The sequence below is a fragment of the Haliotis asinina genome, chromosome 10, assembly GCF_037392515.1.
Source record: "Haliotis asinina isolate JCU_RB_2024 chromosome 10, JCU_Hal_asi_v2, whole genome shotgun sequence".
Taxonomy (NCBI): domain Eukaryota; kingdom Metazoa; phylum Mollusca; class Gastropoda; order Lepetellida; family Haliotidae; genus Haliotis; species Haliotis asinina.
This window is the reverse complement of record NC_090289.1, coordinates 41,265,752-41,293,741: the sequence shown is the minus strand read 5'-3', so window position 1 is coordinate 41,293,741 and position 27,990 is coordinate 41,265,752. Positions and strand designations below refer to the sequence as shown.

General features: G+C 39.3%; 1 protein-coding gene across 1 annotated transcript in view; it reads left to right on the top strand.

Annotated features, from left to right (window-relative positions):
* The window catches only part of LOC137297982 (hyccin 2-like), a 220,473-nt gene that overhangs the window by 168,597 nt on the left and 23,886 nt on the right, over nt 1-27,990 (top strand). The window contains exons 7-10 of the mRNA XM_067829997.1: nt 4,799-4,917; nt 21,792-21,887; nt 23,950-24,114; nt 25,066-25,153. Coding sequence (XP_067686098.1) covers nt 4,799-4,917; nt 21,792-21,887; nt 23,950-24,114; nt 25,066-25,153 — 468 coding nt within the window. The remainder of the gene's footprint in view (nt 1-4,798; nt 4,918-21,791; nt 21,888-23,949; nt 24,115-25,065; nt 25,154-27,990) is intronic.

Sequence of the window (27,990 nt, the reverse complement as noted above, 5' to 3'; positions counted from 1 at the left end):
ATTACTGTTGATTGTAGAACTTTGATGAGGAATTTTTGCCTTTAATGTTCGCACAGCTGTGATTCATTTTTGCTGGTATTGCAGTGGTTTGTAGTAGATTCTCTTTTTGCTTGATAAACCTGATGTCTCAGAATGAGCTGATGTTAGTTACAGAATTAGGGATTTCTTGATTGGGTCTATTGCCAATTCATTACATATATTGTGGAGTGTTTTCTTTTGGAAGAAGTATTGGAGCCATGGAGTAATGGCTCATGATGGACAGAAAGCCTGGGTGTAAACCCAGCTGTGATATTGCTGTAACATTTCTGTAAGTGGTGTATAAACTAACTCTTTCTGTCTTACTTTCCTCACTCATTCATATCTCGTATAACCCACAAACATATATACCTGAAAAATCACAAACATTCTTTTCCTGATCTGAACTAATTAGGAGTATTTTGTTGATTTTACCTTACACAGACTATCTCTTGCATTTCACTCACTCACTCACTCACTCACTCACTCACTCACTCACTCACTCACTCACTCACTCACTCACTCACTCACTCACTCACTCACTCACTCACTCACCCACTTTGTTTACTGATCTAGAGCATGTCACAGTGTCTAGAAGTTGATTACCATGAACTTTTGGAACCCAGAAACGCCTTATTTTTTTTCAGTAATTTAGTTCTGACAGCTCCCCACAACATCCAAGCCTAAATGTGAAACTGACACAGTTATGGAAACCATGTCTCATTTGTAAAACTACTAAGTGCAAATGAGTGTTTAACTAATTCACTGAATGGATTGAACCAAAGTGCAGTCATCCCTCGCAATACCGTGGATTCGGTTAAACCGTGGAGTAACCCGTGGCTCCCATAAAAAGGTTGTACTGCGATCACACCCCTTCACGAAATCGAAAATAGCTCATCAACAAATCCGCTGCTGCGCTCTACAACTTACGTAAACTAGTGAAATTCAGTGCGGATGGCAACTGACAGTGTTTATCGTACATATCCATTGTGTTTCACATGCTTAAAACATGCAGGGTTTTCTCAATAATAATCGTACCAACATCGTAGCAGTAACTTATGAAAGACAAGACATGCTATCAGTCGAGTTACGACGAGTACTTACAATGTTCGCTGTAATGCAACACAACACGCTTTAGCACGCTAAGACACAGTCATCCCAGGATGTATGGTGTCAGAAACCACATTTCATTTGATTAAATTCAATCCCAATTTTATTTATTAAAACTGTTGACAGAAACAACGGCAACACCATGAGAGCATTACCTCATTCCATATGCGTACAACTTCCACTTACCTCATTCGTGAGGGTCCGTTTTTCGCGCCTACCACCATAGCACCAATTTCACATTATTCTTAGCAGTCACCAACAGATTACAATCGCATAATTCATGGACTCCAAGACCCGCGTTATTGACACATTGAAGTCAGTTTCAACAATTAAATGGGCAAAATTTTGTTTTTTTACAATCAAAGTTGCAACTATCGCGGGAAGTCAGTGGTGACTTGTCAAACAGTCTCCTACGTAAATTGTATCAAGACAGGTAACGGCCTGTGTTCATTGTTTTGTTAAATATGTTTGCAGAAAACTCGCATTATATACTAGCCAGATAGCAATGTAAAATAATCTGTTACAATGACAGCTTAATATGTAAAATATTCTGATAATGGAATTGATAGATGTAATATTATCGGGTCGTTTTTACCTGAATCACTGGTACATTGGACCAAAACATGTGTGCACAGCTGATCGCTATTTCTGGCTTCGTTGAATAACAGCAAAGACGTATATTCACGTGAATATACGTCCTTGATAACAGGTAGTGATTTTTATTGCAAAGTTTCCCATACATATATATTTTTTCATGTTGAAAGTTTGTTTATTTTCACCTTCAACGATACGATGTATTTTTACCGGTCCCAGTTCATGAAACAGCAGTTTTGTTATGTCCTTGGAATATACGATCCAACTCGGCCTTTGTTCCACATTATGTAATAGGTACTATAACGCAGATGTCTAATAACACGGGGGGGTGGGGGGGGGGGTGGGGGGGGGGGGGGTTCATCTGTGGACCCCAAGACCCGCATTATGGCGAGGGATGATTGTATGAAATATGTCTCCATGGGCAATCTTAATTTACAAATGCATATCTCTACCCATGTTCCCCCAACAAGCCACTTGACAGTGATGAGATGAAAGCATGTGACCAGACCTCCATTATCTGTCTCGATATGGCAGGTCAGGAAGACATGACACATCTCATGCTTGTACCTTTAATAGGAGTAGGTTTGAGGTATTTTAAGATTCCTGTCTTTTATTTACGGCTGACATTTGATCTCCTGTGCTCACTTAAGAGGAAGCAATGGCAGATTTAATGAATGACTGAGTCCTGGCTCGGGTAAGTGCTTACATAAGAATGGCAAAGAAGTAAAACAGTCATCTTGTTAGATGCACAAAGATTTAACATAACTACATCAGTTTCATAAAGAATGTGTCTGTGTAGTTGGTGGCACATCTTGTAAATATATGGGTGTTACTAAAGGAGAGCACTCCTCATATGTTGGCCATTTTGAACTGAGACATTGTAGCCAGTGAGTTGTGTGAATTGAGACATTGTAGCCAGTAAGTCGTGTGAAATGAGACATTGTAGCCAGTGAGTTGTATGTACTGAAGAGTTGTAGCCAGTGAGTTGTGTGTACTGAAAAGTTGTAGCCAGTGAGTTCTGTGAATTGAGGCATTGTAGCCTGTGAGTTGTGTGAACTGAGACTAAAATTAGCCAGTGAGTAGTGTGACTTGAGACATTTTAGCCAGTGAGTAGTGTGCACTGAGATGTAGCCAGTGAGTTGTCTGACTTAAGACATTGTAGCCTGTGAGTTGTGTGTACTGAAAAGTTGCAGCCAGTGAGTTCTGTCAATTGAGACATTTTAGCCAGTGAGTTGTATGAATTGAGACATTGTAGCCAGTGAGTTCTGTGAATTGAAACATTGTAGCCCATTGAGTTGTATGAATTGAGACATTGTAGCCAGTGATTTCTGTGTACTGAGACATTGTAGCCAGTGAGTTGTGTGACTTGAGACATTATAGCCAGTGAGTTGTGTGAACTGAAACACTGTAGACTGTGAGTTGTGTGATCTGCGATATTGTAGCCAGAGAGAGCCTGAAACATTGTAGACTCTGCCCCAAGCAGTACTGTGACATTGTGGATAGTGCACTGTGTGAAACTTTATCATGAAAGTGCACCACATTGAATGGAAACATTGCTCTGATATGGTTACAATGTATAAAGCTAAGGCACTCATAATTGTGCTAACATTAACTGTTAGACTTTATTATTCCCCTTACCCCACTGTAAGGTAAATATAAAGAGTTGTATGTCAGACAATTTTTATAACTTAAATCAAATTTGCCAGTGCTTTTCTTTCTTAGAAACATTAGCTCAGTTTTTCATGTTACCCAGCTGAAAGTTTGGGGAACAAATGAGTCCTCAAGAATCCTATATAGATAGAGTCTTCTGAAGGGCTGTGGTAGAGTGGTGAGGATGTGACATTAGTGTTTGAATGAACCAAACCCTAGGGGGATCCAGGCAGAGGCAGTAACCCCGACCTCATGGCGCTGACTGTGAATTGAGGTCATCAGGTCTCAAGGGCAGATGATTATGGTTCTGACAAGATGTCATGTATTCTCTGCTGAATGTCTACTGTTGATTCAGTTTTAACCTTTTCATTCATGGACTGATTGCTGCTTTGCATAAATGACATTTTAATTTTGATTGAATTCAGAAACAGTTTGTGTGCAACAATATATTTAAACAGGCAGTTGTCCTCACATTGCCTCCGTGGTCAAGACGATAGACCATCTCTTTGGAGATCACCTTACCTTTTCTACATTGGGAGGTTTATCAGCATTAGCATGCTAGCATGGCAAAAGATCCTGTTAGTTACCCCTTGTGAATTAGTGAGTTTTGTTTAATGCCACTTTTTGCAATATTATATCAAAATCAGAACAAGAGACACAATGAATCCATTCTTGGGAATAAACCCCAGATCCTCAGCCAGATGTGCAAATGTTGTAAGCACTAGGCTGTCCCATTGTGCCAATTACCCTAATGGCAAGCCTTGAATGCAGGGGATCAGCTCAAGCATACTTCTAGCATATTTCCAGCTTGGGTTCTGTAGGTAATGCATCTACTATTTTACCTTATATGATATTCATACTTTTAATCATAAGTTCACTGGAACCAAACCTGTTGTTAAGTTTCCTTTTATGACATAATGGCATATTTCGTCCAGTGGCGCACATACTGCTAACCATGTGTTTTATGGGACCAAGTTTGTATTTCATCTACTAACTATGATATAACTGTGTGCTCATACTATTTCAAACTCATTTAATACTTTGGTGCTCATACTATCAGCCACAGGGTCAGTTGAACCAATCCAGTATCACCTTTTGAGACATATCTGTTTGGGTGAGTGAGTGAGTCTGTAAATAATTGAGTCTAGGCCAGACAATCTACAACGTTAGCATTGACCTTCGCAGTTTGGAACTGATGACAACCAAGTCAGCGAGTCTGACAACCCGATCCCGTTAGTCGCCTCTTACAGCAAGCATTGGTTACTAAAGGCCAATATTCTAACCTAGACCTTCATGGTTCATAACTGTTTAGCATAGCTAATATATCGAACAACTTGTCTTCACCAGCCAACTCACTTTTTGTCTTTTAGGCATTAAGCATGTCTATGTGTATATGTCCACCACCCTATGCGTTTATTGTGTGTTTCAGCCCAGCAATCTGAGCACTCTGACACTGACAGAGAGTGCCCTCTCTCGATACAACCAGAGCCAGGAGACATGGAAGAGCGGACCCTATCCTCAGTATGAAAGTGTCAATGGTCAGAACAGGTTAGTGACCGATCTAAACTCTAATCATTAGGGGAGAATAGTTGGACTGTAGAAGGTGTCAGTGCATCTCGAGCTTGAACATATAGCAGATCAATTAAACACTGGCAAAGATCTCCTTTGGTTGATGTTGTGATTGTTACGTCTCCTACCAGTGCAGATGAAATTTCAGAGTTGCCATACATTGAACTTTCATCAGAGTGATTTTGGATCTCCGGAAGTAGATGTGTCATCAAGGTTGCCATTGCTGCTTCTCTTGCCAGATCAGATGAACTTTCAGAGTTGCCATACTTTTAACTTTCAAAATCATCATCAGAACATCTCAAGTAGATGTGTCATCAAGGTTACCATTGCTGCTTCTCTTGCCAGATCAGAGTGAGTGAGTGAGTTCAGTTTTACGCCGCACTCAGCAATATTCCAGCTATATGGCGGCAGTCTGTAAATAATCGAGTCTGGACCAGACAATCCAGTGATCAACAACATGAGCATCAATCTACACAGTTGGAACCAATGACATGTGCCATCCAAGTCAGCAAACCTGACCACCCGATCCTGTTAGTCGCCTCTTACGACAAGCATAGTCACCTTTAATGGCAAGCATGGGTTGCTGGAGGCCTATTCTACCCCACATTGAACCTTATCCAGATTTGATTATTTTCAGACCACAGCCATATGGCTGGGGTATTGCTGATTAATCAACAAACCAGTCAGCCATACCACTTCAACCTTGCGAAACATCCATCAAATAATATAATATTGTGTAGAAATATTGTTTTTGTTCCTTTGAAAATTACACTTTTCTTGAAATTGACTCTTGTGCATTGGGCATGTTATAAATTGAATCACAAATGGATGTAGCTAGAGGTTATGTGACTGAATCCTTAGAACATTTCATATTGATTATCATCTTGTTGAAAGCATGGAACCTATCAATAATTTTAAAAGTATAACATACTTTTATTTGTGGTCAGAAGAAACCATGACAAATGACAAAAAGATTTTAAATTTTTGTTTAAAGATTAGGTACTAATAAAGGACATCTTGGTTTTCATGCATGAAATTCATCTTGTTTGAAAATTGGAGACATTTGAATTTATTTCTAATTCTTGCAAGTCCAAGATCTATTCAGAGGATTTTTAAACTGATGTCTTCAAGGCAATCATATTTCCTTCAGATGAATGATTGAGTCCAAATGCTTTTAAGCATTGCAAGAAACTGATGATAATGATGAATGTAGAAGAAAATAATTGGGATATGTGGTATAATAAATAAAGGTTTTGAAGTTTGATTTTCACAACAAAGTTACAGTAAAACTAATTGAAGGAGATTCTTTTGTGTTTAAATGTTGAAAGCGAAAAGGATATTTCAGCCTACAATAAAATCATTGAGTCTTTGCAGTTGCAACGTATGGAGCTCCAAAATCCACCTTATTTCAAAAGATCTTCCTTTTTTAGGCTGGGTTTTCTCTGAGTTGTGTGATAATCTCAAATTTTAGATCATTCTTGCCATGATGTGACATCACAAACAACAAGGCCACTGATATCTTTCCCTATATAAAGGCAAACACAGATGAGTATTCTGTATGAAACACGTCACCACGGTACACTCAATGCCGATCCGGCCTTGTGTAGCCCTTGCCATTGTTTAAATGGTCAAAAATATAGGGAGATATATCAGTCAAACATTGTTGATATGATGACAATGAACGTTTTGAGACTGCATCATCACTTTAAGACCATAGTTGTTTGTGCAATAATTGCTGTTGAAAGATGATTGGTGAATGACATGAAATTTGCAGTCGTATGATTTTCATCTTAAACAAGAAAACAAACCACAAGCCACAAACAAACATTAATTTAACTGTGTGATGCAAAATGATTGTCAAAATTAATGGCCTTTTGATGATTTATTGACCTTCTTGATAACTCTCAAAATCAAGAATGACAACTCTCAAAATCAAGAATGACAACTCTCAAAATCAAGAATGACACCCTGTGTATGTGTATGAGACTACTGCATTGTGCATGTGTATCCCGTTTGTTGTGTTTTAGGGGTGGTGAAAAAATGAAATGGCGGTGCGTTCATAAGATGTCTTTCTTTGAAAAATTTGTTCTTTCAAGAGCATATCTACTAGTCACATAAAGAAAGTGTGCATTGTCAAAATATTATCCCAGTTTGTAAGTATGATAACAATGTCAAAGGTACATATAAACTTTAATGGAGGGATCATGAGACTGTAACAAGCCGGAGAGAATTTAAATTGAAAAGTCAATCCCAGTGATGTCACAAGTCCACAAGCAGGACAGGGGTCAAATGACCATGTCAAAAGCTCAAAAACGGCTTTGTCCACCATTGGCATAGAGCATAGAACCTATCAAACGTGCAATGTCAAGTCAGATTCTCTCAAGCTCTATTGCAAGGTCAAGGATGTTATCTGGCACATGAGGAAGACGGCGTAGATGTTGTTCCATCTCGTTCCAAACATGCTCTATTGGGGAGAGAGCCGGTGAATTTGCAGGCCAAGGCAGTAAGTCAGCTTTTTTGTGTTGCACGAAATCCATAGCAACCTTTCTTGTATAGGGGCAGGCATTGTCCTGTTGGAATGTTAACCCAGGGCCATGACATTGCAGGAAAGGGAATGCTACAGGTCAAAGAATCTGATCCCTGTAGCCCACACCAGTTAAGTTGCCCTGAACGATCACCAGAGAAGTTCTTTGGTGTGCTGTTATTCCACCCCAAATCATTACAGAACCACAATCACCAAAGTGTTTCATCTCCAAGACACATGCATAATGTTCTCCCATCCATCTATGGGCATGTTGACCTCCATCACTACGGGAAATGTTAAACCTGGACTTATCTGTAAAAACAACATTCTCCACTAAAACAAGGGTCTGTAGATATGATTTTGGCACCACATTCAGCAAGCTTGTCGATGACGTCTTCATTGAGATGTCAACAATGTATTGCACGTCTCAAGGACGAAACCACTGCCATCACAGAACGTGAATGTTGGATACATGTCACTAATGAGTTTAAATCCATGTATGTCTAAACATGTGTGATAAATTTTTAGATTTTAAATTCTTTGCACAGTTTCTTTATGTGCCTAGTATATAATACAGTGCACCCAATCCTGCTAGTTGCCGCTAATGACAAGTATGGGTTGCTGACGATCAATCCTAATCCGGATCTTTGTGTTTAGCGGAATTAATTATAAATTGATCCAAAAGATGTAGATAGTGGTACACAATAACCATCACTTGTCATCTGGCTTTGACTCGTTGACTTGATTTTTCAATTTCCATTTTGTAACTGAAATATTGCAGAGAGCAGTGTTACAAAACTTGATTACCCTTTTTACACAGAAACATTGGCAGTGCTCATCATCCCTCATTCATTGCCTTGTCATTTCTACTCTGCCATCTTCTAATGAGTAATAGACACAGGAGTTTCAAAAAATCCTATTTAGGAAGTAGTTTACAGAGAAATGACAAAGTTTCAGTGTGTTTTGTAACAATCATCATCATTAGTTTATATGGTGTATTTTACAGGAACATTGCATGATAAATTCTTTTGCACTAATGTGACTCTTTTAGCACTAAAGCATCTGATTTCTGAAAATGATGCATTTTAAATTTGCTAGTATTGATTGTGTAAGCAGTTGTCACATACAGATGAATGCATTTGGATCAAAATGTATAAAATCTTGAATTGGACAAACATGGAACTTTTCTTGTGTGGGGACAAAAAAAGGTTTGTGAAAAAAATTGTGTAAAAGCGGGCTGTAATACCCCAATCAGATGTGTGTATTGCTCAGAGCATACAGTAGGCTGGTCAGTCAAAAGGGTTCGACTCTGTGAATGACCGACATTTAAAACGATATGCAGGACTCATTTTTGAAATGGGGTTGTGGGGTAGCCGAGTGGTTAGAGTATGTGCTTGTGATGCTGAAGACATGGTTTAGATTCCATACATGGGTACAATGTAACAAGCCCATTTCTGTTGTTGTACCCCACCCCTACCATGAAATTGCTGGAATATTGATAAAAGCAATGTAAAACCAAACTCACTGACTTAAACATTTTTTTAACCTTCTTTTATAACATGATTGAAGGAAATGGCCACTACTTGATTCAGTCGAGAATGAGTATGTTTTTTAAGCCGCTTTATTCCTGCAATATCATGACAGTGGACACCAGAATGGGCTTCATACAGCCTACCCTTGTTGGAATGGAACCTAGGTCTTTGTCATTATAAACAAACACTTTATGTACTGGAATTTAATCACTGCCTCCTGTCGATCCACCAGATCCAGTTCGTCGCCTCTTAAGACATTCATAGGTTACTGAACGACAATTCTAACCTGGATTTTCACTGGTGGTCACAATGTCTGTGAAAAGAGCAGAACTGGACTGGCTGGCTATTTCTGTCCTTGTACCTATATTTTGTTCGTACAAGTTTTAAAGGGGAACTAAATAGAGGATATTGTAGTAACAATGTTTGTGTATGGAGCAGGACATTGTAACTCCGAGCTCGAACCTGATGCCCTCTGAGCTGTCATTGGTCACAATGTCCAGACTCTGTTTGCTTAGGTCAGTCAAATGTTCAATGGCTGGTAACAATCTCCAGACAATGCTTGTTTTCCACACAAGGTCACTCATATTGAGATCAGGCAGCTACATTGTCTAGACAAAGGATCTTCACCACTCATAGTCACTTTAATAGTGTTTAAGGTCCATATGATGACACAAAAATGTACCAGTAATGATGCTAAGAGCAAAGTGAGGGCTACTAAGTTTATTACCTTTGCACCGACTGGCCTAGTGATCCAATATGGATTCAGGCAGATTCTGACTCAGTTGGATGTTGTTTCAGCATGTCAAGAACAATCTTGCTGCGCCCCTGCCATCATAATGGCTGCAATATTATTAGCTGTTTTTCAAAGCAAAGTTACAACATTTATTAGAAATAGTTTTCAGCAACCCATTCTTGATTTAAGACGTGACTAAAAGCATCGTGTGTTTGAGCTTGGGATGTGATCAACACATGCCCTGGTATCCCAATCGCATAAAATGATACTCATGTTGTTGATCACTGGATTGTCTGTACCAGACAGATTGTCTGACTGTCATATATCTGGAGGATTGCTGAGTGCAGTGATAAACTACAAACAAACATTTTGATGTATTTTGTTTGATGAGAGTGAATGTGAAGCAACCACAGAGATGATTCCAACTGTGTTAAAACTCACAGGAGCTGACAAAGCCTGAGAGTGATTGGTAATTGATCACAGATTTCTGATGCATCTCAGAGATACAACTCTGTGGTTCAGAAAAATATGAAAAGGGTGTACTCACTTACCCCTGCACTTCTCAACATTCACATTGGTACATTGTGTCCAATTCCCATTATATTTGTTTCCTTGATGAGTTGAGTTGGTTATTCAATGAGTAGTGTTTCTGTGGGAGTACAGAGATAAGGCCACATAGTATTTGGATAAACCTAATCGACTAGATTGATTGCAGAACACACAAATGAATCACTGAGGTTTCATTGGATTTATCCTACAGGCGTTTGTCCGGTTTATTTATTTTTTTTTTGGTTTTGCTTTCCTTGGGGATTTTATCCTCTGAGTTTGCCTTTACCGATTTCTTACAACTTATGTGGATTCAAAATAGTGCTGCTAGGGCCTGTATGTGCTAATATGATTGTGAGACTGACAGGGGCCAGGCAAACAACACTTGTCCATGCTGTAGAATCAATGATGTCAAGATGTCATAACTCTGTAGCTAAATTGATAATATGTGTTGTACAGATCAGGATCAACAAGGCTAGGCAGGGAATAACAGCACTGAGCAGGCAATAACAACACTTACATCAAAGGTTCAGCAGTTCGATGAGGTTTATGGTGTTTATGTGATGTTGGATATAGTTCTTCTTTAGTGCAGTGAGCCAGATGCATGGATGTATTTTGTTACTGGGTACAGAACTATGTTTCTGTATAAATGTGTCACAGCACACAGCATCCACACTGCAACACGACATGTTAACATTATAACCATGGGTTGAAGTATGAATGCATGTGCTTTTTGTAAATTATTCCCTAATAGCATCTGTAGAAGTACCCTCTTGTTGAAAAGTATTGTTTGGATCAGGTGGAATGAATGTTGTAAGCCACACTTCAATGTTTATGCCATTCATTGCTGAGGGTAAATTATGAAGACTGGATCAGAATAAAATAGTGATATGGCCATATATATCCATCACATAGGGCCATCTAGGCACAGTTGTATAACAGTGTTACAATCATGACATATCTCCAGTGTATTGTATAGAGAGGTCTGACATCTTCAGCACCCAGAGCCATCTTGGCACAGTTGTATAACAGTGTTACAACCATGACATATCTTCAGTGTATTGTATGCAGGAGCTGGACATATACACCAGAAAGAGCCACAGTTAGCTACATGAAACACAAATTGTGGATGAAACCAGTTGACATTTTAACGACAGTTGCCAAAGATCCCAAATGATACTTGTTACTAATCTGGACAGAGACTGAGCAGTCTTTGGATTTACAAGTGGACAATTACTTTGTTAGGAAGGACCATTCATTAAATATTGCAGAAAATCTTCTGAAAATGTCTGCTAAACATTTTGGTTTGCTCTCTCTTACAAGCATGCATGTTAGTGTTCATGTTTGTTTCATAGGCATAGATAAAAACTGTGATAGTGAGTTTAGTTTTATGCTGCACTCAACAGCATTCCAGCTATATGGTGGCGATTCGTAAAATAATCAAATATACAACAAGCATGAGCACTGATCAGCACAATTTGGATATGATGACTTGTCAACCAAGTCAGTGAGCCTGACCACCCCATCCTGTTAGTCACCTATTACAACAAGCATGGGCTACTGAGGACCAGTTCTAGTTTGATTCTTCACAGATAAAAAAAACAGGTTACCTCCCAACTGACAGACACCCATTTGACAGACACTGAACTAGGACGTTAATTAGGGTAACACCTACGGGCGTAATGGAACAGTCTTGTGAGCAGAGTGAGAAGAGCCTGAAATGGGTTCGTTACTGAGAACACATCTATGGCCACCTGGCATAATGTGTCTTTTGTCATGTTTATTCTCAATAAATATCAATTAAGTGATCTCGTCATGTATCTTAATCTTGTGTGCAAAACATCATACTTCCTTATTCCACATGAATATCATTTAGGAGCACATGTTCCTTTCACGTGGATATAAGATAGCAAAGAGAATATTATGATTCCACTTTTGAACAGCTGATGGAATAAAAGATGATGTTGAGTACCACATTCAATCCTGAAGAAAAACTGGCATTGTTCTATGACGTAGGGATTTAATTTTGAAATATTCCAATAACTTTAGATGTCATTTTGACAATGTTTATAATATGATGACGCCAACTCCAGTTAGACAAAAAGGTTAACTGAAATATTTATGAAAATTGCCAGTTTTCGTATTGCAGCAATCAAAATTCAAATTAATATCTTTTCAGCCATCTTTCAAAGTAGACAACATAGCTTCAGTTTTCTTGTGTGTTATTGGACTATTCCATTATACTGTGTACAGGTAACAGGTAGTAGCCAATCTGTTCACTGAACCATAAATGTTGTTATTTTAAGGTGTCTGCGAACTGCCTTTCTGTACAATGGGATGACATAAAAAAAATACCCCAGTGATAAATATCCAAGTAAACATTAATCGTTTATGCCCTAAACTGACAAGCAGCATATTTATGTATATGTATATTTTTTTATGTTCATATTTGTTTGTTAATATATTTCTGTTTCTATAATCCAGTGTAGATGGGTTTATAAACAAAATACAAATGTGCTTAATGAGAAAATGTGTAATAATATGTAATATACTAAATACATATAAACATGTAAAATGTTCTGTTAATATATAGTAAGCAAAGCATAATTTTTATCCCAGATGTACATGACAGTCGTCTTCATATATCTCAGTCCAGCCTTAAACAGTAACTGCTTTCCTTTTAGTGAGAGTCCATCTTGAGTCTGTTCTGCAGAGTTGACATGCAGAGCTTCACCGTCTTCAACATGGTGGCAGGCTTGTGTGGCCTGACAGTGAGGATGGCTCTCTCATCATGTGGAAAAATCAATCTTTATACCATGGGGGAATTTGCAGAGTCCAAGTAGTGTTTGATTGAGTGAAAATATGCCCTCCATGGCTGCTGGCTGTCTGATATCTTTAGTGAAATTTTTTTCATCCCATTTTAGTTTGACCTCTTCAGCCAAGGGTTTTTACCCCCAAGAAAAGCATTCATCTTTGGATTGAAAAGTTTAAAATTTTAATGACAAGGTGATTGATCTCTCTGCGTCTTTCTTGAAAATTGGTATGAGGGAGCATCCATGCCCCATTCATCCTCCTGCTTTGCCAGACCGCGGACTGAAACCCTTGTGGTGTAAAATGTTTTAATATTTGATTATTTTGCTCTTTTCTGTAAAATAATGAATTTTTCTAGCCATACTAGTGCATTCATTAAGGTGGCTGACTGTTAATATGATGGCTTTCGGGTTTAACTAATGCACATGAAAGCATGTGAAATCTTGAGAATGACGCCATTAAAGCCATCATGTAACACGTTTACAGTAGTTAACACAATTATTCCCCAGAGAACGGAGTCATAATCTTGCAGTCTACTAATGTAATTGGTCATTTTTTTTATCTGGATAATGAACTCCATGTTACTCAATTTTTGATAAGGATATTGAAATTGAAAATGAGACTGAGGATTTACGAGGATTGTAGAGTTGGAAAGATTATCTTCTTCACCCTACAGAACCTGCAGTTGTGGGCAATTTTGATGAGCTCTGTTTTTTATATGTTTGTCGTACGGCACATGAACACTCCATGCCATGCTCAAATTACTTCATTATTAGAAAAATGTGGCAGAGTAACTTAATGGTTTGCTTGTCAGTTGAAAGTCATAGGTTCATTTCCCTACATCAGTACATTGGGTTTAGCCAATTTGTGGTGACTTCTCTCATTTTCTTCCTGGACTATTGCTAACAGGCTTGGTAGAGCTAAACTCAAATACTCATTATTTATCCCGTCGCAGTGTCAGTGGTGCCCAGGTGGCTCTGTAGTGGTGAAAACATACACATTATTTATCAGGTCACAGTGTCAGTGGTGCCCAGGTGGCTCTGTAGTGGTGAAAACATACTCATTATTTATCCCGTCACAGTGTCAGTGGTGCCCAGGTGGCTCTGTAGTGGTGAAAACATACTCATTATTTATCCCGTCACAGTGTCAGTGGTGCCCAGGTGGCTCTGTAGTGGTGAAAACATACACATTATTTATCATGTCACAGTGTCAGTGGTGCCCAGGTGGCTCTGTAGTGGTGAAAACATACACATTATTTATCATGTCACAGTGTCAGTGGTGCCCAGGTGGCTCTGTAGTGGTGAAAACATACTCATTATTTATCATGTCACAGTGTCAGTGGTGCCCAGGTGGCTCTGTAGTGGTGAAAACATACACATTATTTATCCCGTCACAGTGTCAGTGGTGCCCAGGTGGCTCTGTAGTGGTGAAAACATACTCATTATTTATCCCGTCACAGTGTCAGTGGTGCCCAGGTGGCTCTGTAGTGGTGAAAACATACTCATTATTTATCCCGTCACAGTGTCAGTGGTGCCCAGGTGGCTCTGTAGTGGTGAAAACATACACATTATTTATCCCGTCACAGTGTCAGTGGTGCCCAGGTGGCTCTGTAGTGGTGAAAACATACTCATTATTTATCCCGTCACAGTGTCAGTGGTGCCCAGGTGGCTCTGTAGTGGTGAAAACATACACATTATTTATCAGGTCACAGTGTCAGTGGTGCCCAGGTGGCTCTGTAGTGGTGAAAACATACTCATTATTTATCCCATCACAGTGTCAGTGGTGCCCAGGTGGCTCTGTAGTGGTGAAAACATACTCATTATTTATCATGTCACAGTGTCAGTGGTGCCCAGGTGGCTCTGTAGTGGTGAAAACATACACATTATTTATCCCGTCACAGTGTCAGTGGTGCCCAGGTGGCTCTGTAGTGGTGAAAACATACACATTATTTATCCCGTCACAGTGTCAGTGGTGCCCAGGTGGCTCTGTAGTGGTGAAAACATAGGCATTATTTATCCCATCACAGTGTCAGTGGTGCCCAGGTGGCTCTGTAGTGGTGAAAACATACACATTATTTATCCCATCACAGTGTCAGTGGTGCCCAGGTGGCTCTGTAGTGGTGAAAACATACTCATTATTTATCCCGTCACAGTGTCAGTGGTGCCCAGGTGGCTCTGTAGTGGTGAAAACATACTCATTATTTATCCCGTCACAGTGTCAGTGGTGCCCAGGTGGCTCTGTAGTGGTGAAAACATACACATTATTTATCATGTCACAGTGTCAGTGGTGCCCAGGTGGCTCTGTAGTGGTGAAAACATACACATTATTTATCATGTCACAGTGTCAGTGGTGCCCAGGTGGCTCTGTAGTGGTGAAAACATACTCATTATTTATCATGTCACAGTGTCAGTGGTGCCCAGGTGGCTCTGTAGTGGTGAAAACATACACATTATTTATCCCGTCACAGTGTCAGTGGTGCCCAGGTGGCTCTGTAGTGGTGAAAACATACTCATTATTTATCCCGTCACAGTGTCAGTGGTGCCCAGGTGGCTCTGTAGTGGTGAAAACATACTCATTATTTATCCCGTCACAGTGTCAGTGGTGCCCAGGTGGCTCTGTAGTGGTGAAAACATACACATTATTTATCCCGTCACAGTGTCAGTGGTGCCCAGGTGGCTCTGTAGTGGTGAAAACATACTCATTATTTATCCCGTCACAGTGTCAGTGGTGCCCAGGTGGCTCTGTAGTGGTGAAAACATACACATTATTTATCAGGTCACAGTGTCAGTGGTGCCCAGGTGGCTCTGTAGTGGTGAAAACATACTCATTATTTATCCCATCACAGTGTCAGTGGTGCCCAGGTGGCTCTGTAGTGGTGAAAACATACTCATTATTTATCATGTCACAGTGTCAGTGGTGCCCAGGTGGCTCTGTAGTGGTGAAAACATACACATTATTTATCCCGTCACAGTGTCAGTGGTGCCCAGGTGGCTCTGTAGTGGTGAAAACATACACATTATTTATCCCGTCACAGTGTCAGTGGTGCCCAGGTGGCTCTGTAGTGGTGAAAACATAGGCATTATTTATCCCATCACAGTGTCAGTGGTGCCCAGGTGGCTCTGTAGTGGTGAAAACATACACATTATTTATCCCATCACAGTGTCAGTGGTGCCCAGGTGGCTCTGTAGTGGTGAAAACATACTCATTATTTATCCCGTCACAGTGTCAGTGGTGCCCAGGTGGCTCTGTAGTGGTGAAAACATACACATTATTTATCCCGTCGCAGTGTAAGTGGTGCCCCAAGTTTGATTCCCGACATCGATGCAGCATGTGAACCCCATTTCTAGTGTTACCTGATGTGATGTTGCTGGAATATTGCTAAAAGGGGAATAAAACAACTCTCACTCATTCACTACTTATCCAATTCCTGACCAATCTTATTTAACCTAGCTGATTTGTGATCTGTCGGTAGGGGGGCATGGTAACCCAGTGGTTGAAGCATTTGCTCATCATGCTGAAAACCCAGGTTCAGTTCCCCACATGGGTACAACGTGTAAACCCCATTTCTGTTGTCCTCGGCTGTGATATCGCTGATGTTTTGCTAAAAGCAATGTAAAACTAAACTCACTCACTCACTCACTTTAGTTCACCTATCTTATAAAATTATGAAATTTGAAGATCTCCTGCTATGATGTTGCTGAAATTTTACCATACTCACTCATTTGTGTTTATAAACTGGATCAAATTATGATAACTTTTTAGGGGTTAACTTACTGAATCTGGTGTCTTTGTATGGCATTTGAAAGTGATACATATAAAGACAACTATTCATGGATGCCATTTTGACATTCTTAAATACTTGCCTTTATGTGTATTGCTTCTAAATGTCATTCAAAAATTATATGATTGACATCTTGCATCCATAAATACTCGCCTGAATTGTATTAGTCTTCTTGTACAACATAATTTCTCAAAGATGTGTTCTCATTCTTCTGTCAGTAGTTGGAAATCTACTGAAGGCTAGAATTTTCGAAAATAGAAATCGTTTTTATTTGAAAGCACTTCTGTCTTCTAACATCCATTGAGCATAGATACTTTATAGCACTGGTTTGTGTAAAATGAATACATCAAAGATTATTTATGTAAAAGCAGCTGTATATATCAGATAAAAAGGCATTAACCCCAAACAGTGACATGTGTAGCCATATTACCTAGTTCAATGTTCACTATCAGCAACTGAATTATGGGTGCAGACTGAATGGCGTAAAACTCACTCACTCACTCCAAGATCTATATAGATATCAAACAGTGAGTGAGTTTAGTTTTACGCCGCACTCAGCAATATTCCAGCTATATTGCGGCTTACATATCAAACAGAACACTAAGCAGAACATTAAGAAAGAAAAAGAGTGGTAGATACTGTTGGTCATATAAAATCATTTACATATCATTTGGATGATTGATTTATGTGTAATAGCTGGGATATAGTTAGTCCCTTTTTATCATCACTGGTCGGATTGTCCCTAACCTAGAAGCTTGAGATATCAAAATTATGTGTCAAACTTTCATATATGTATGTAGTCTTGGTTTCATTATTTCTGAGATTCCATGAAAGATAAGCATATACCAGTACTGTTACACGTGGGAATATGCCAACCAGGAGCAGATGATGTTATCCTGATCACAGATCACAGATATCAAAGTAGCTGCATGACGTCTTGACATTATGAAACTGTCCAGAGCTGCTTGGAGAAAGCAGTGTTCATTGAGGCCCTAAAAGATCAAGCTGCATAAAAAATGAAGAATAAATCTGAAAAATAAATGCAAGGTAAAAAACCATCAAACACATTATCTGCTTGTCAAATTTGGAATAGTAATGGACTGCTAAACAGACTTTGTTGTTATCGACTGCAAGGATTATGCAGATCGCTGGTTGAGTCGTCAGATCAAGATCATGTCATTTTTCGTTAGCTCAGCAGTCGTGTTCACAGTGTTGTTGAATAATTTCTGTGAAAACTTAGTGTTTGGGGGCATAAATGCTAAACATTTTCTAATTGTGTAAGAAATGTTTTATAACTGGCTAAAAAGGATTTTATGGGAGCTTGATTCACTTTATCCTGTAGGTTGAACAAGTTGAGTACAGTGTTTAGGATTATGTTATTGTTGACAAAGGTACTTTTCCCTCTACCTCCAACCACCTCTCCCCTTTTCCCCTTTACTCCTGGACCCCATATACAAAGAAAATAATGATGGAACGTATATCCAGATCTGGGAAAGGTCGTTGTCAAATAATATGTTTGTTCTCAGTAGAATACTCATATAGAGATTCACTGAGATTAATGTCATCCGTTAGAATGTCATCATCAATTATAAAGTTTATAACATGATTTTAAAGAAGTAGGTGTCTGAAAAAGGTCAGTTGTCTTAAATACTTTATTGAGAATTAATTATGTCCTACAGCTCATTGACTAATGTCGCATGTTTGTATAGGTTACATGTAAAACATTGTTATATTTATCTTTTAACCTTTAGAACTGATAGACGCAATTTGATTTAAAGGTTGGTAAAAGCCTTATGTGTCAATGAGATAAATGTGTGATCAGGGGGGCCACTGTACAAAGCAACCTTTTGCGCTATGCCAATCATAAGTCTGTTTTAATGTATTGGATTCACATTCACCCTAGTACTAAGACTGCTTTGCACAACATGCTGATGTTTTTATGACTGTGGGTCTATAATTATCTGACTACCATTATGGTCTAGTGGATAGACCATTATCCTGGAGAGTGGAAGGTGGTGGTTTTGTCCCATGCTGCATCATACCAAAGATGGTACTTTGTGTCACCCTGCCTGGTGCTTGACATAATGGTGAAAGATGATACTGTCTGTCTTTTTCTTGACAGTGTCTCTGTAATTGTTGGCCTGCCATCGTGATCCAGGGGATAGAGCATTTGCGTGGAGAGTTGAAACGGGGTGGTTTTGTCCGAGGTTTCTTCATACCAAACTTTGTCCAAAGATGGTACTTAATGTTACCCTGCCTGATGCTTAGCATAATGGTGAATGGTGACATGGTCATATTTATCTTGACAATGTTTCTATAATTGTTGGGCTGCCATTGTGATCAAGGTGATAGAGCATTTGCCTAGAGAGTGGAAGCTGGGCAGTTTTGTCCGAGGCTTCTTCCTACCAAATTTTGTCCAAAGATGGTAGTTAATGTTACCCTACCTGGTGCCTTTCATAATGGTGAATGGAGAAGTGGTCTGGTTTTTCCTGACAGTGTTTCTATAATTGTTGGAAGCTGGGAAAGAGCATTTGCCTGGAGACAAGGTCGAGCTAGCACCTATGTCAGTATACTGTATCGAGGTGGGTTATCCATTTAAGCTGCAGCAGAGATCTCTCTGGTAAACCTGGCATCAGTTCTGAGACTAAAACAGGAAGTTGTTCAATTGTACTCCGTGTAACACATGTAGCAGTATCCTGAAGTAATCCCTTGGCAATTCTTTGTTAAAACCAATTGGATCATCATGATTGGCAGACCTCTTAGTTCATTTATTAATCATTTCTATTAATTTATGATGTGATTTGTTTAATTTGATGTAACAAGATGAAGATCAGTTTGAGAACAATGACAATTTGTCTTAAGTGTTATGAAGTGATTGATATGATGTTGGTTTGGATTTTTTACAGTCTATTAAGCAGATTAGCATATGTATGGTCACTTGGAGCACCATTAGAATTCAGCACCTCAACTACTCGTGAGGACTTTCTCTGATGTAGGTCACATGTCACTAAGACAAGCAGCCAGTGTGTGAGAATTGGTTGTACCTGAGCACACAACCATTGGATTGTGGAGCTACATCCACACTGTTTCATAATGTGCAAATTTCTCAAGTCATTCCTGTGACGTCACGGAAATGAATGGAAAGAATTGAGTAAGTCACGAGCAGTTACGAAGGTTATGGGTAGACATGATAACATGATCAAAATTACTGCATGAAAAAATTATCTGTGTATATTAGTTCACATTTGTAATTCATTTAGTCCAAGTAGTTGCGTTGAAAACAACTACTGGAAACTCTTCGCATTGTTGGGCTTATGCAATGACATAGATAGTAAAGATGAAACATCAGTGAACAGAGCTTATACGCAGTCTCTCAGCTAGACAATCTTGTTGCTATGCTAGCATCATAAGGCATTGTTTTGAGAGCATGGTTTGGAACTTTTTCACTTCAAATCGTATCATGACATATTTTCAAAGTTTGTGGTGCTGTATTCTAAGGGTTGGCCGGAAACTTTAACATTGCTGAACATGAACCCTGAATCAAGCAGAGGCAGCTATTTCACAAACATGCTTCCATGAATCATTTATAAACAAAGTTGTGAATTTCTTAAAAAAAAAAGTCAAAGGTCAAGTCGAGATACTTGGCAAATGTTGTAGTTGCAGATTAAGTGTTCGTGAAAAAAGGTCGGTGACAGTTACTCTCTCAAGAGTTACCTCCCTTATACCATTTCATGGAACCCACACAGCTTGTGTCTTTCAGGAAGATATGATTCTGTTGTCCGCTATAGAGCTGTGTCTGTGGGTTAGTGCAGCATTGCATCTGCTGCACTTTTTCTCAAGAACAGACACAAAACTTCTATATTATGTTTTCCCTTCTAAGGTGAAAAGGAAGATAAGGAGATAGCTTTGCATTTCCTTTCAAGCTTCTTCACAACCTTTCTGCTGGTGCTTACAAAATGTACTTGCTTACAAAATGTACAAAAGACATTTTTATGATGTTACTTCAGATTAACCTGTATGTTTGCTTTGAGAAGAATGTTTAGCCATGAGGATGGTGGTGCAGGAGCCTTGTAGTTGAATCACTCACTTTTCATCAAAATGACTTCAGTTGGGGTTTAAAATCATTACAGTGGGTGAGTGAGAGAGTGAGTGAGTTTGCTCTTCAAAGCCCATTTCTGGTGGCCTGCTGTGATACTGCTGGAATATTGCTAAAAGCAGCGTAAAGTTGAGCTAACTGACACTCTGGTTGGCAGACCATGGAAACCTGGAATCAGATGTTGTTTTATGATGAAGTCATTTGAGGTGTTAACAGTAAACACAGTGAGCTAGGACAGAGCTACTCCTGCTGCTGTTCATAGTATTAGGTCTGCTCATGCTTGTACTGAGCGGCCACAAACTGGATCAAGTGGTCAGGCTTGCTGTTACAAATATACTGAGGGATAAAAAATAAGGTTTCACATGAAAGCACATGTTCCCTTATAATTTTCCAAGTTTTTTCACAAGCGAGGGAATACAAAGTGAAGAAACTTGAAAAAAAAGTAAAGGCATCCTAGTCCTTTTCTGTGATAATATATATATATATATATATATATATATATATATATATATATATATATACATCATGATACCCCAGCTGACTGATGCTCATGATTTCACTCACTTAATTATCCAGTACAGACCTACATCATATACGTGGAATACTGCTGAGTGCGGTTGTTAAACAACAAATAAGAATATTGATAATTAAACTTTTCCAGCCTTTACTTTACTTTACTTCCAGCCTTTACTTTAGGAAGTTTTTAAGTGATCATATGACAGTAACCTGCAAGTGCATAATGTTACCTCAGCCCTACTCGTCTTATAAAGTCATCCTGTTTCATAATAATATCTGAATGTCAGGTTAATTTTATATTTTCTGTATTTCAGACATGGCATCTTGTCATACATCATGTCTGCCTACAATTCTCACATCGTCGCCCTGGCTACCAGATCACATCAGTCTCTGTGTAAGATAGCATCCAGGTAATGCAATACAGTCAGTTTTTGCCAAGTTACTTTGCTGGACCTGTCACTCTACTTGATGAAGCCTGAGCCTTAGGTTACAGCAGCATGATTGTGGGACACATTTAGATGAGACATTAGTTCTATAAATAGACTCTTGATTTATTTGTCATGATATGTACCCATCCATCCAGTCTATCTATCAAACTGCCAACTTCCATATATGCACTTGTAGAGTCTTCCATTCATCCATCATCATGCATCCATCCACAAACCCACTTCCATAAATCCAGCTGTGTTCACCATCCACCCACCCATCCCTCCACGAACCCACTTCTATAAATCCTTCTCTGTTCACCATCCACTCACCCATCCATCCACGAACCCACTTCTATTGATCCATCTCTGGTCACCTTCCACCCACCCATCCATACACAAACCCACTTCCATAAATCCATCTCTGGTCACCTTCCACCCACCCATCCATACACAAACCCACTTCCATAAATCCATCTCTGGTCACCATCCACCCACCCATCCATACACAAACCCACTTCCATAAATCCATCTCTAGTCACCTTCCACCAACCCATCCATACACAAACCCACTTCCATAAATCCATCTCTATTCACCATCCACCCACCCATCCATACACAAACCCACTTCCATAAATCCATCTCTGGTCACCTTCCACCCACCCATCCATACACAAACCCACTTCCATAAATCCATCTCTGGTCACCATCCACCCACCCATCCATACACAAACCCACTTCCATAAATCCATCTCTGGTCACCTTCCACCAACCCATTCATCCTTAAATCCACTTCCATAAATCCGTCTCTTTTCACCATCCACCCACCCACCCATCTATGCACAAGCCCACCTCCATAATCTACCTGTATTCACCAACCACCTACCCACCCACCCATCCATGCACAATCCCACTTCCATAAATCAGCCTTCATGTTTACCATCCATCCTCAAGCCCACGTCCACAATCCATCTCTTTTCACCATCCACACACCCACCCATCTATGCACAAGTCCACTTCCATAATTCATCTCTTTTCACCATCCACCTACCCACCCATTCACAAGCCCACTCCATAAATCTACCTTCATGTTTACCATCCATCCATCCATCCATCCATCCACAAGCCGACATCCCCTGATCCACCTCTCTATTCATCATCAATACATCCCTCTAACAAACTATTCACCAAGTACTCTTCCTTATGTAAAAGGTTTTACATCTTTAGCTATAACTATATTATGGTATGCAAATAGTTGACTTTGTCCTAAAACCTCAATCACTCAGTACTCACACAGTCCACCCCATACAAACTGAAAGCTTGCAAAATACGCGCCCACTCACTCATATTTATATTTGTGCACTTATCCCAATTTCATTATTTAACCATTTGTTCTCATTTGAACATAGGTCAGACTATACATGTTGTTTAGAATGAAAATATTAAGAAACTCGTAGTCTCACTCACTCACTCACCACCCACTCACTCACTCACTCACTCATTCACTCACTCACTCACTCACTCACTCACTCATTAATGGATGCAACAAGGATTGGTCAGCACTTATTCCAATTTTGAGGTATTTAACTGTTTTTTCTTATTTGAACCCAATCGGACTATACACATTGTTTGGGATGAGAAAAGTATGAAACTCACACTTACTCACTCACTCATTAGTGGATGCAAAAGGATTGGTCAGCACTTATTCCAATTTTGAGGTATTTAACCGTTTTTTCTTATTTAAACCCAGTCGGACTATACACATTGTTTGGGATGAAAAAAGTATGAAACTCACACTTACTCACTCACTCACTCACTCATTAGTGGATGCAACAAGGATTGGTTGGCCCCAAGTCAGTATGATATATCTAAGTTGGGTATTCATGCTTAACTTTGGCATGTTATCTCAGTTAGCACTGAAAGACCAGTTTAAGTCATATACATATGACATATACATACACAAGCACATTGTTATGTGAGCGAAATATTCTTAAGTACAACATTAAACCCCATTTCACCTCACTTACCTCATGTTCCTTCTGTACAGGTTAGCTACTACAGGGTTCAGCAACCTGCTCCACCACAGTGAGGCTGACTCAAGTCCGGACAGCCTGTGTGACCGACGCAATGGCTTCCAGTCAGAGGTGCTACCCAGGATCCCTGTCAGTCCTGCCCTGTTGGTCGAGATGCTGTCTGGAGTTTACTATGTCATGTACGAGTCCTTGTAGTGTCATCAGAGTTCTGTCATATGTTGTGTAGGCAACAGTAGGCAGTCTTGTATTCCCAGTTCTAAGATTTGTCACGTAGGCATCATTGTAATGTGTTCCCAGGTCTAAGATCTGTCAATATGTACTGATCCTTGTAATGTGTTCCCAGATGTAAGATCTTTCATATAGGCATCCTTGTAATGTCTACCCAGGTCTAAGATCTATCATATACACATACTTGTACTGTGTTCCTAGGTCTAAGATTTGCAGTGTAGTCATCCTTGCAGTGTCTTCGTACGTCTAAGATTTGTCATGTAGTCATCCTTGTAATGTCTTCGTACGTCTAAGATTTGTCATGTAGTCATCCTTGTAATGTCTTCGTAGGTCTAAGATTTGTCATGTAGGCATCCTTGTAACGTCTTCGTAGGTCTAAGATTTGCAATGTAGTCATCCTTGTGAGATCTTCCCAGGTCTAAGATTTGGAGTGTAGTCAGCCTTGTAATGTCTTCGTAGGTCTAAGATTTGTCATGTAGGCATCCTTGTAATGTCTTCGTAGGTCTATGATTTGTCATTTTGGCATCCTTGTACTGTCTTCCTAGGTTTAAGATTTGTCATGAAGGTTTCCTTGTGAAATCTTCCCAGGTCTAAGATTTGTCATGCATGTATAGGTAGCCATGTGCTGTCATATAAGTTATCAGTTGTATAAACCTTCTTTTTGGAATCCTTTTAATGTCATCATGGTTCTGAAATGTGTCTTGTGGGGATATTTTTAATTTCATCATTGGAATTTGCTGATAGAAATACCTAAAGTGCCCAAACTTGCTTTAAGCATGGGCCTAGCATTGTGGGGTCTTCTTTCATGAATAGCAGGACAAGTCATCTTTCATATTACAGTAATGCCAGTGGATTTTTTTTATTATGGAAGACATTGTTACGGAGGATCCATGTCTTTTCAGGTTTAATGGTCAAGCAAATGTGGGTATCCAGTCAGTTGAGGACATCCACTCTCGGGCCTGCTATGAGCTCTACTCTGATGTTCAACTGGTAAGTTGGTTGGTTGATTGTTTGGTTGATTGGATATTCGTCAAACACCACACTCAGCAATATTCGAGCTATGTGGTGGCGGCCTCTTAATAATCAAGACAATCCAGTGATCAACATCGTGAGCATCAATCCACACATTTTGGATACGATGACATAAAAGTTTGTGAGTGTGACCACCTGTTAGTTGCTTCTTGCAACAAGCATTGTTTACTGGAGACCAGGGCCCTGTTCCTTCATGCGATCATAGCGCTACGACAGTCGTAAGTCTATGTTAAAGTATGGGAGTTAGATCAACTTATGGCTATGATCGTGTTTAGGAATGGGGCCCAACTGGAAAGTACAGCAGTGGTCAGTGCTGCACTCAGCATTATGTAGTTATGTGGCAGCAGTCTGTACATATTGACACTCAGAATAGTAACACTGTCATGAGTATGAGACAGTGTCATGCCACAATCTCGTCGGTGAAGCAGACCTCCTGATATTGTCAGTCGCATCGTTCACAGCATTGGTTTGTGAAGGTCAGTTCTAACCTGGATGTTTAAAGGGAGATGATGAAAAATGAATAAAAGAAAGAAACATGAGAGGGAGATAATTTCACTTTATTTTTGTGTTATTCAAAAACTATTTTCCTTCCCAACCCAGGGGAACTTGTGTCGGGGTTATCAGTTAACTTCTCACATTTAGTAACAAAGCTGCGTTTTCTCTTTTTAAAATCTTGCCTTAATATTGATAGAGACATGTATTCCATACCACATGGTCCAGTTGTGAGAAAGAGGTATAATTTTATTAAAATTCTCTTTATCAATTAAATAGATGAAAGCCATGGAATTGACAGGAATTGGTAAATGGGAAGATTGTGACAGTTCTTAATGTAGATGTATGTGAAGTGTCACTGACAGATGGGCTTGAAGAGGCAAGAGTCAATGGTCAAACTACAGGCCTTTCATCATTCAATGTTTAACTGCACCAGTCATTAAAGCCTACCCCTTCTAACAAAGACCAGACTATGATTCCCACTATCCTCATATTCCTGTCACCCTGTGCATGGTGGAATTCATGCATATTCGCCTCATGGCTATGATAGATAACTCCATCATGTATGTTAACCTTAAGAATGATAAAATTTTGATGGCACAGCATAAAGTAATATGTTTCTTATCATTACCATTCCTTTTTTGAGATGAATATAACTGCTGTGGTTTTCAGTTTGTGCAGATTCTATTGCACCTTAACTGTCTCATGTCCAAAAATGTATAATAAATTTGTCTGAAATTTTTTAAATTTTTAAATTATTGTGTTAAATTTAACAAACATTTCAGATTAATATCATATTGTTACTTGGTCATGAGGGACAAATATGATTATAAAAGTTTATTCAAAACATAGAAGCATCTTTTCAAATGTATGCAAATTCAGCTAAATTTTAACTCAAATGTCAAAATAAATAATTTCAACTTTTTTGAAGTTTGAAATTTTATAAAAATTTCTAAACATTTTAGATATAAATCATGTGTAATGATTAGATCTTGGTAAAAGTACAACATTTAAATGATGATTGATGAATACATTTACGAAAAGTCACCAGAAAAAGGTTGTCCCCAATCCTTCCATAGCATGGGTCAGCAGGGAGGATTCGAGTTCCATTATGTTCCTCATACATTTCCATGTTTTTTCCTGGTGCATATGAAACTTGTTTCACATGTGTTCCTCCAAGGTATGCAAACCCTTGCTGATGTAGACTGATGGTGGTCTTAGGGTTTTTAAGAGGAAAACAGCTTGGACGTTTTGAGAACTTGGCGTAATTCATAGTGCTTCATGCATCATATCACATGGTGAGAATCACTGGATTATATGGTCCATACTTGATTTGTTTACAATCAAATTCGTAGTGCTGTAATACTGCTGAAACATATATATTCTCATGATATAGTCACACTTGTACGATCAACTTTTAGCAGATATTTCTTATGGACGTGGAAAAAGTTTTGTTGCTTTTGTTTGATAGAATTGCTTATGACCATGTCAGTATTGAGTTGGGGGCAGTGGGGTAGCGTAGAGGTTAAAGTGTTTTCGCTCGTCACGCCGAAGACCTGGGTTCAATTCCCCATGTGTACAATGTGTGAAGCCCATTTTCTGGTGTCCCCCACCGTGATATTGCTGGAATATTGCTAAAAGCGCTAAACTCTTGCTTGTTGAAGACTTATAGTGTTAACAATCAAAGGGCATTACCCTGGATAACCCAAGCTGTCTTTGAGGTGCTAGAAGGTTACTAGTCACATGACTGCCACTAGGTACCCATTTCCAACTGGGTGAACAGAGGCGGTTTTGAACAAACTCGCCTAAATCAAATGTGCTTTGTTGTGGGGGAAGACAGAAGTTCAAGAAGCTGGGAAACTGTCAAGAGTCAAGGAGCCAGTCACAGTCACTCATCCAAAGACTGTCTGTGCTCAGAGTTGATTGATTTCAACTGAATTGTGACCTGAGCTGTATTGCACAAATATGATGTTGACTAGTGCCATGTTAGAATGTGTTGATATCTAGGGTTCATGGTATTAGTTCTTTTGATCTTGAACGTTTACAAGTAGTTCAGTGCAGAGTTGCATCCCGTAAGTTAACCAGGATATGTTTGTTCACATTCCTGATTATAACCCTTGAGTTATCAACATGACAACTTCTGTGTCTGTGATCATAGGAAATACAACTTAGAGTAATTAGGCTATGGGAGTGAATCTCACATGATCTGGTACATGTAGCATCATGATGTTCATGATCTTCATATGAATGAACGTCACATGAACTTGACGATCTTCATCTGAGTGCAAGTTAGAGGAACTTGA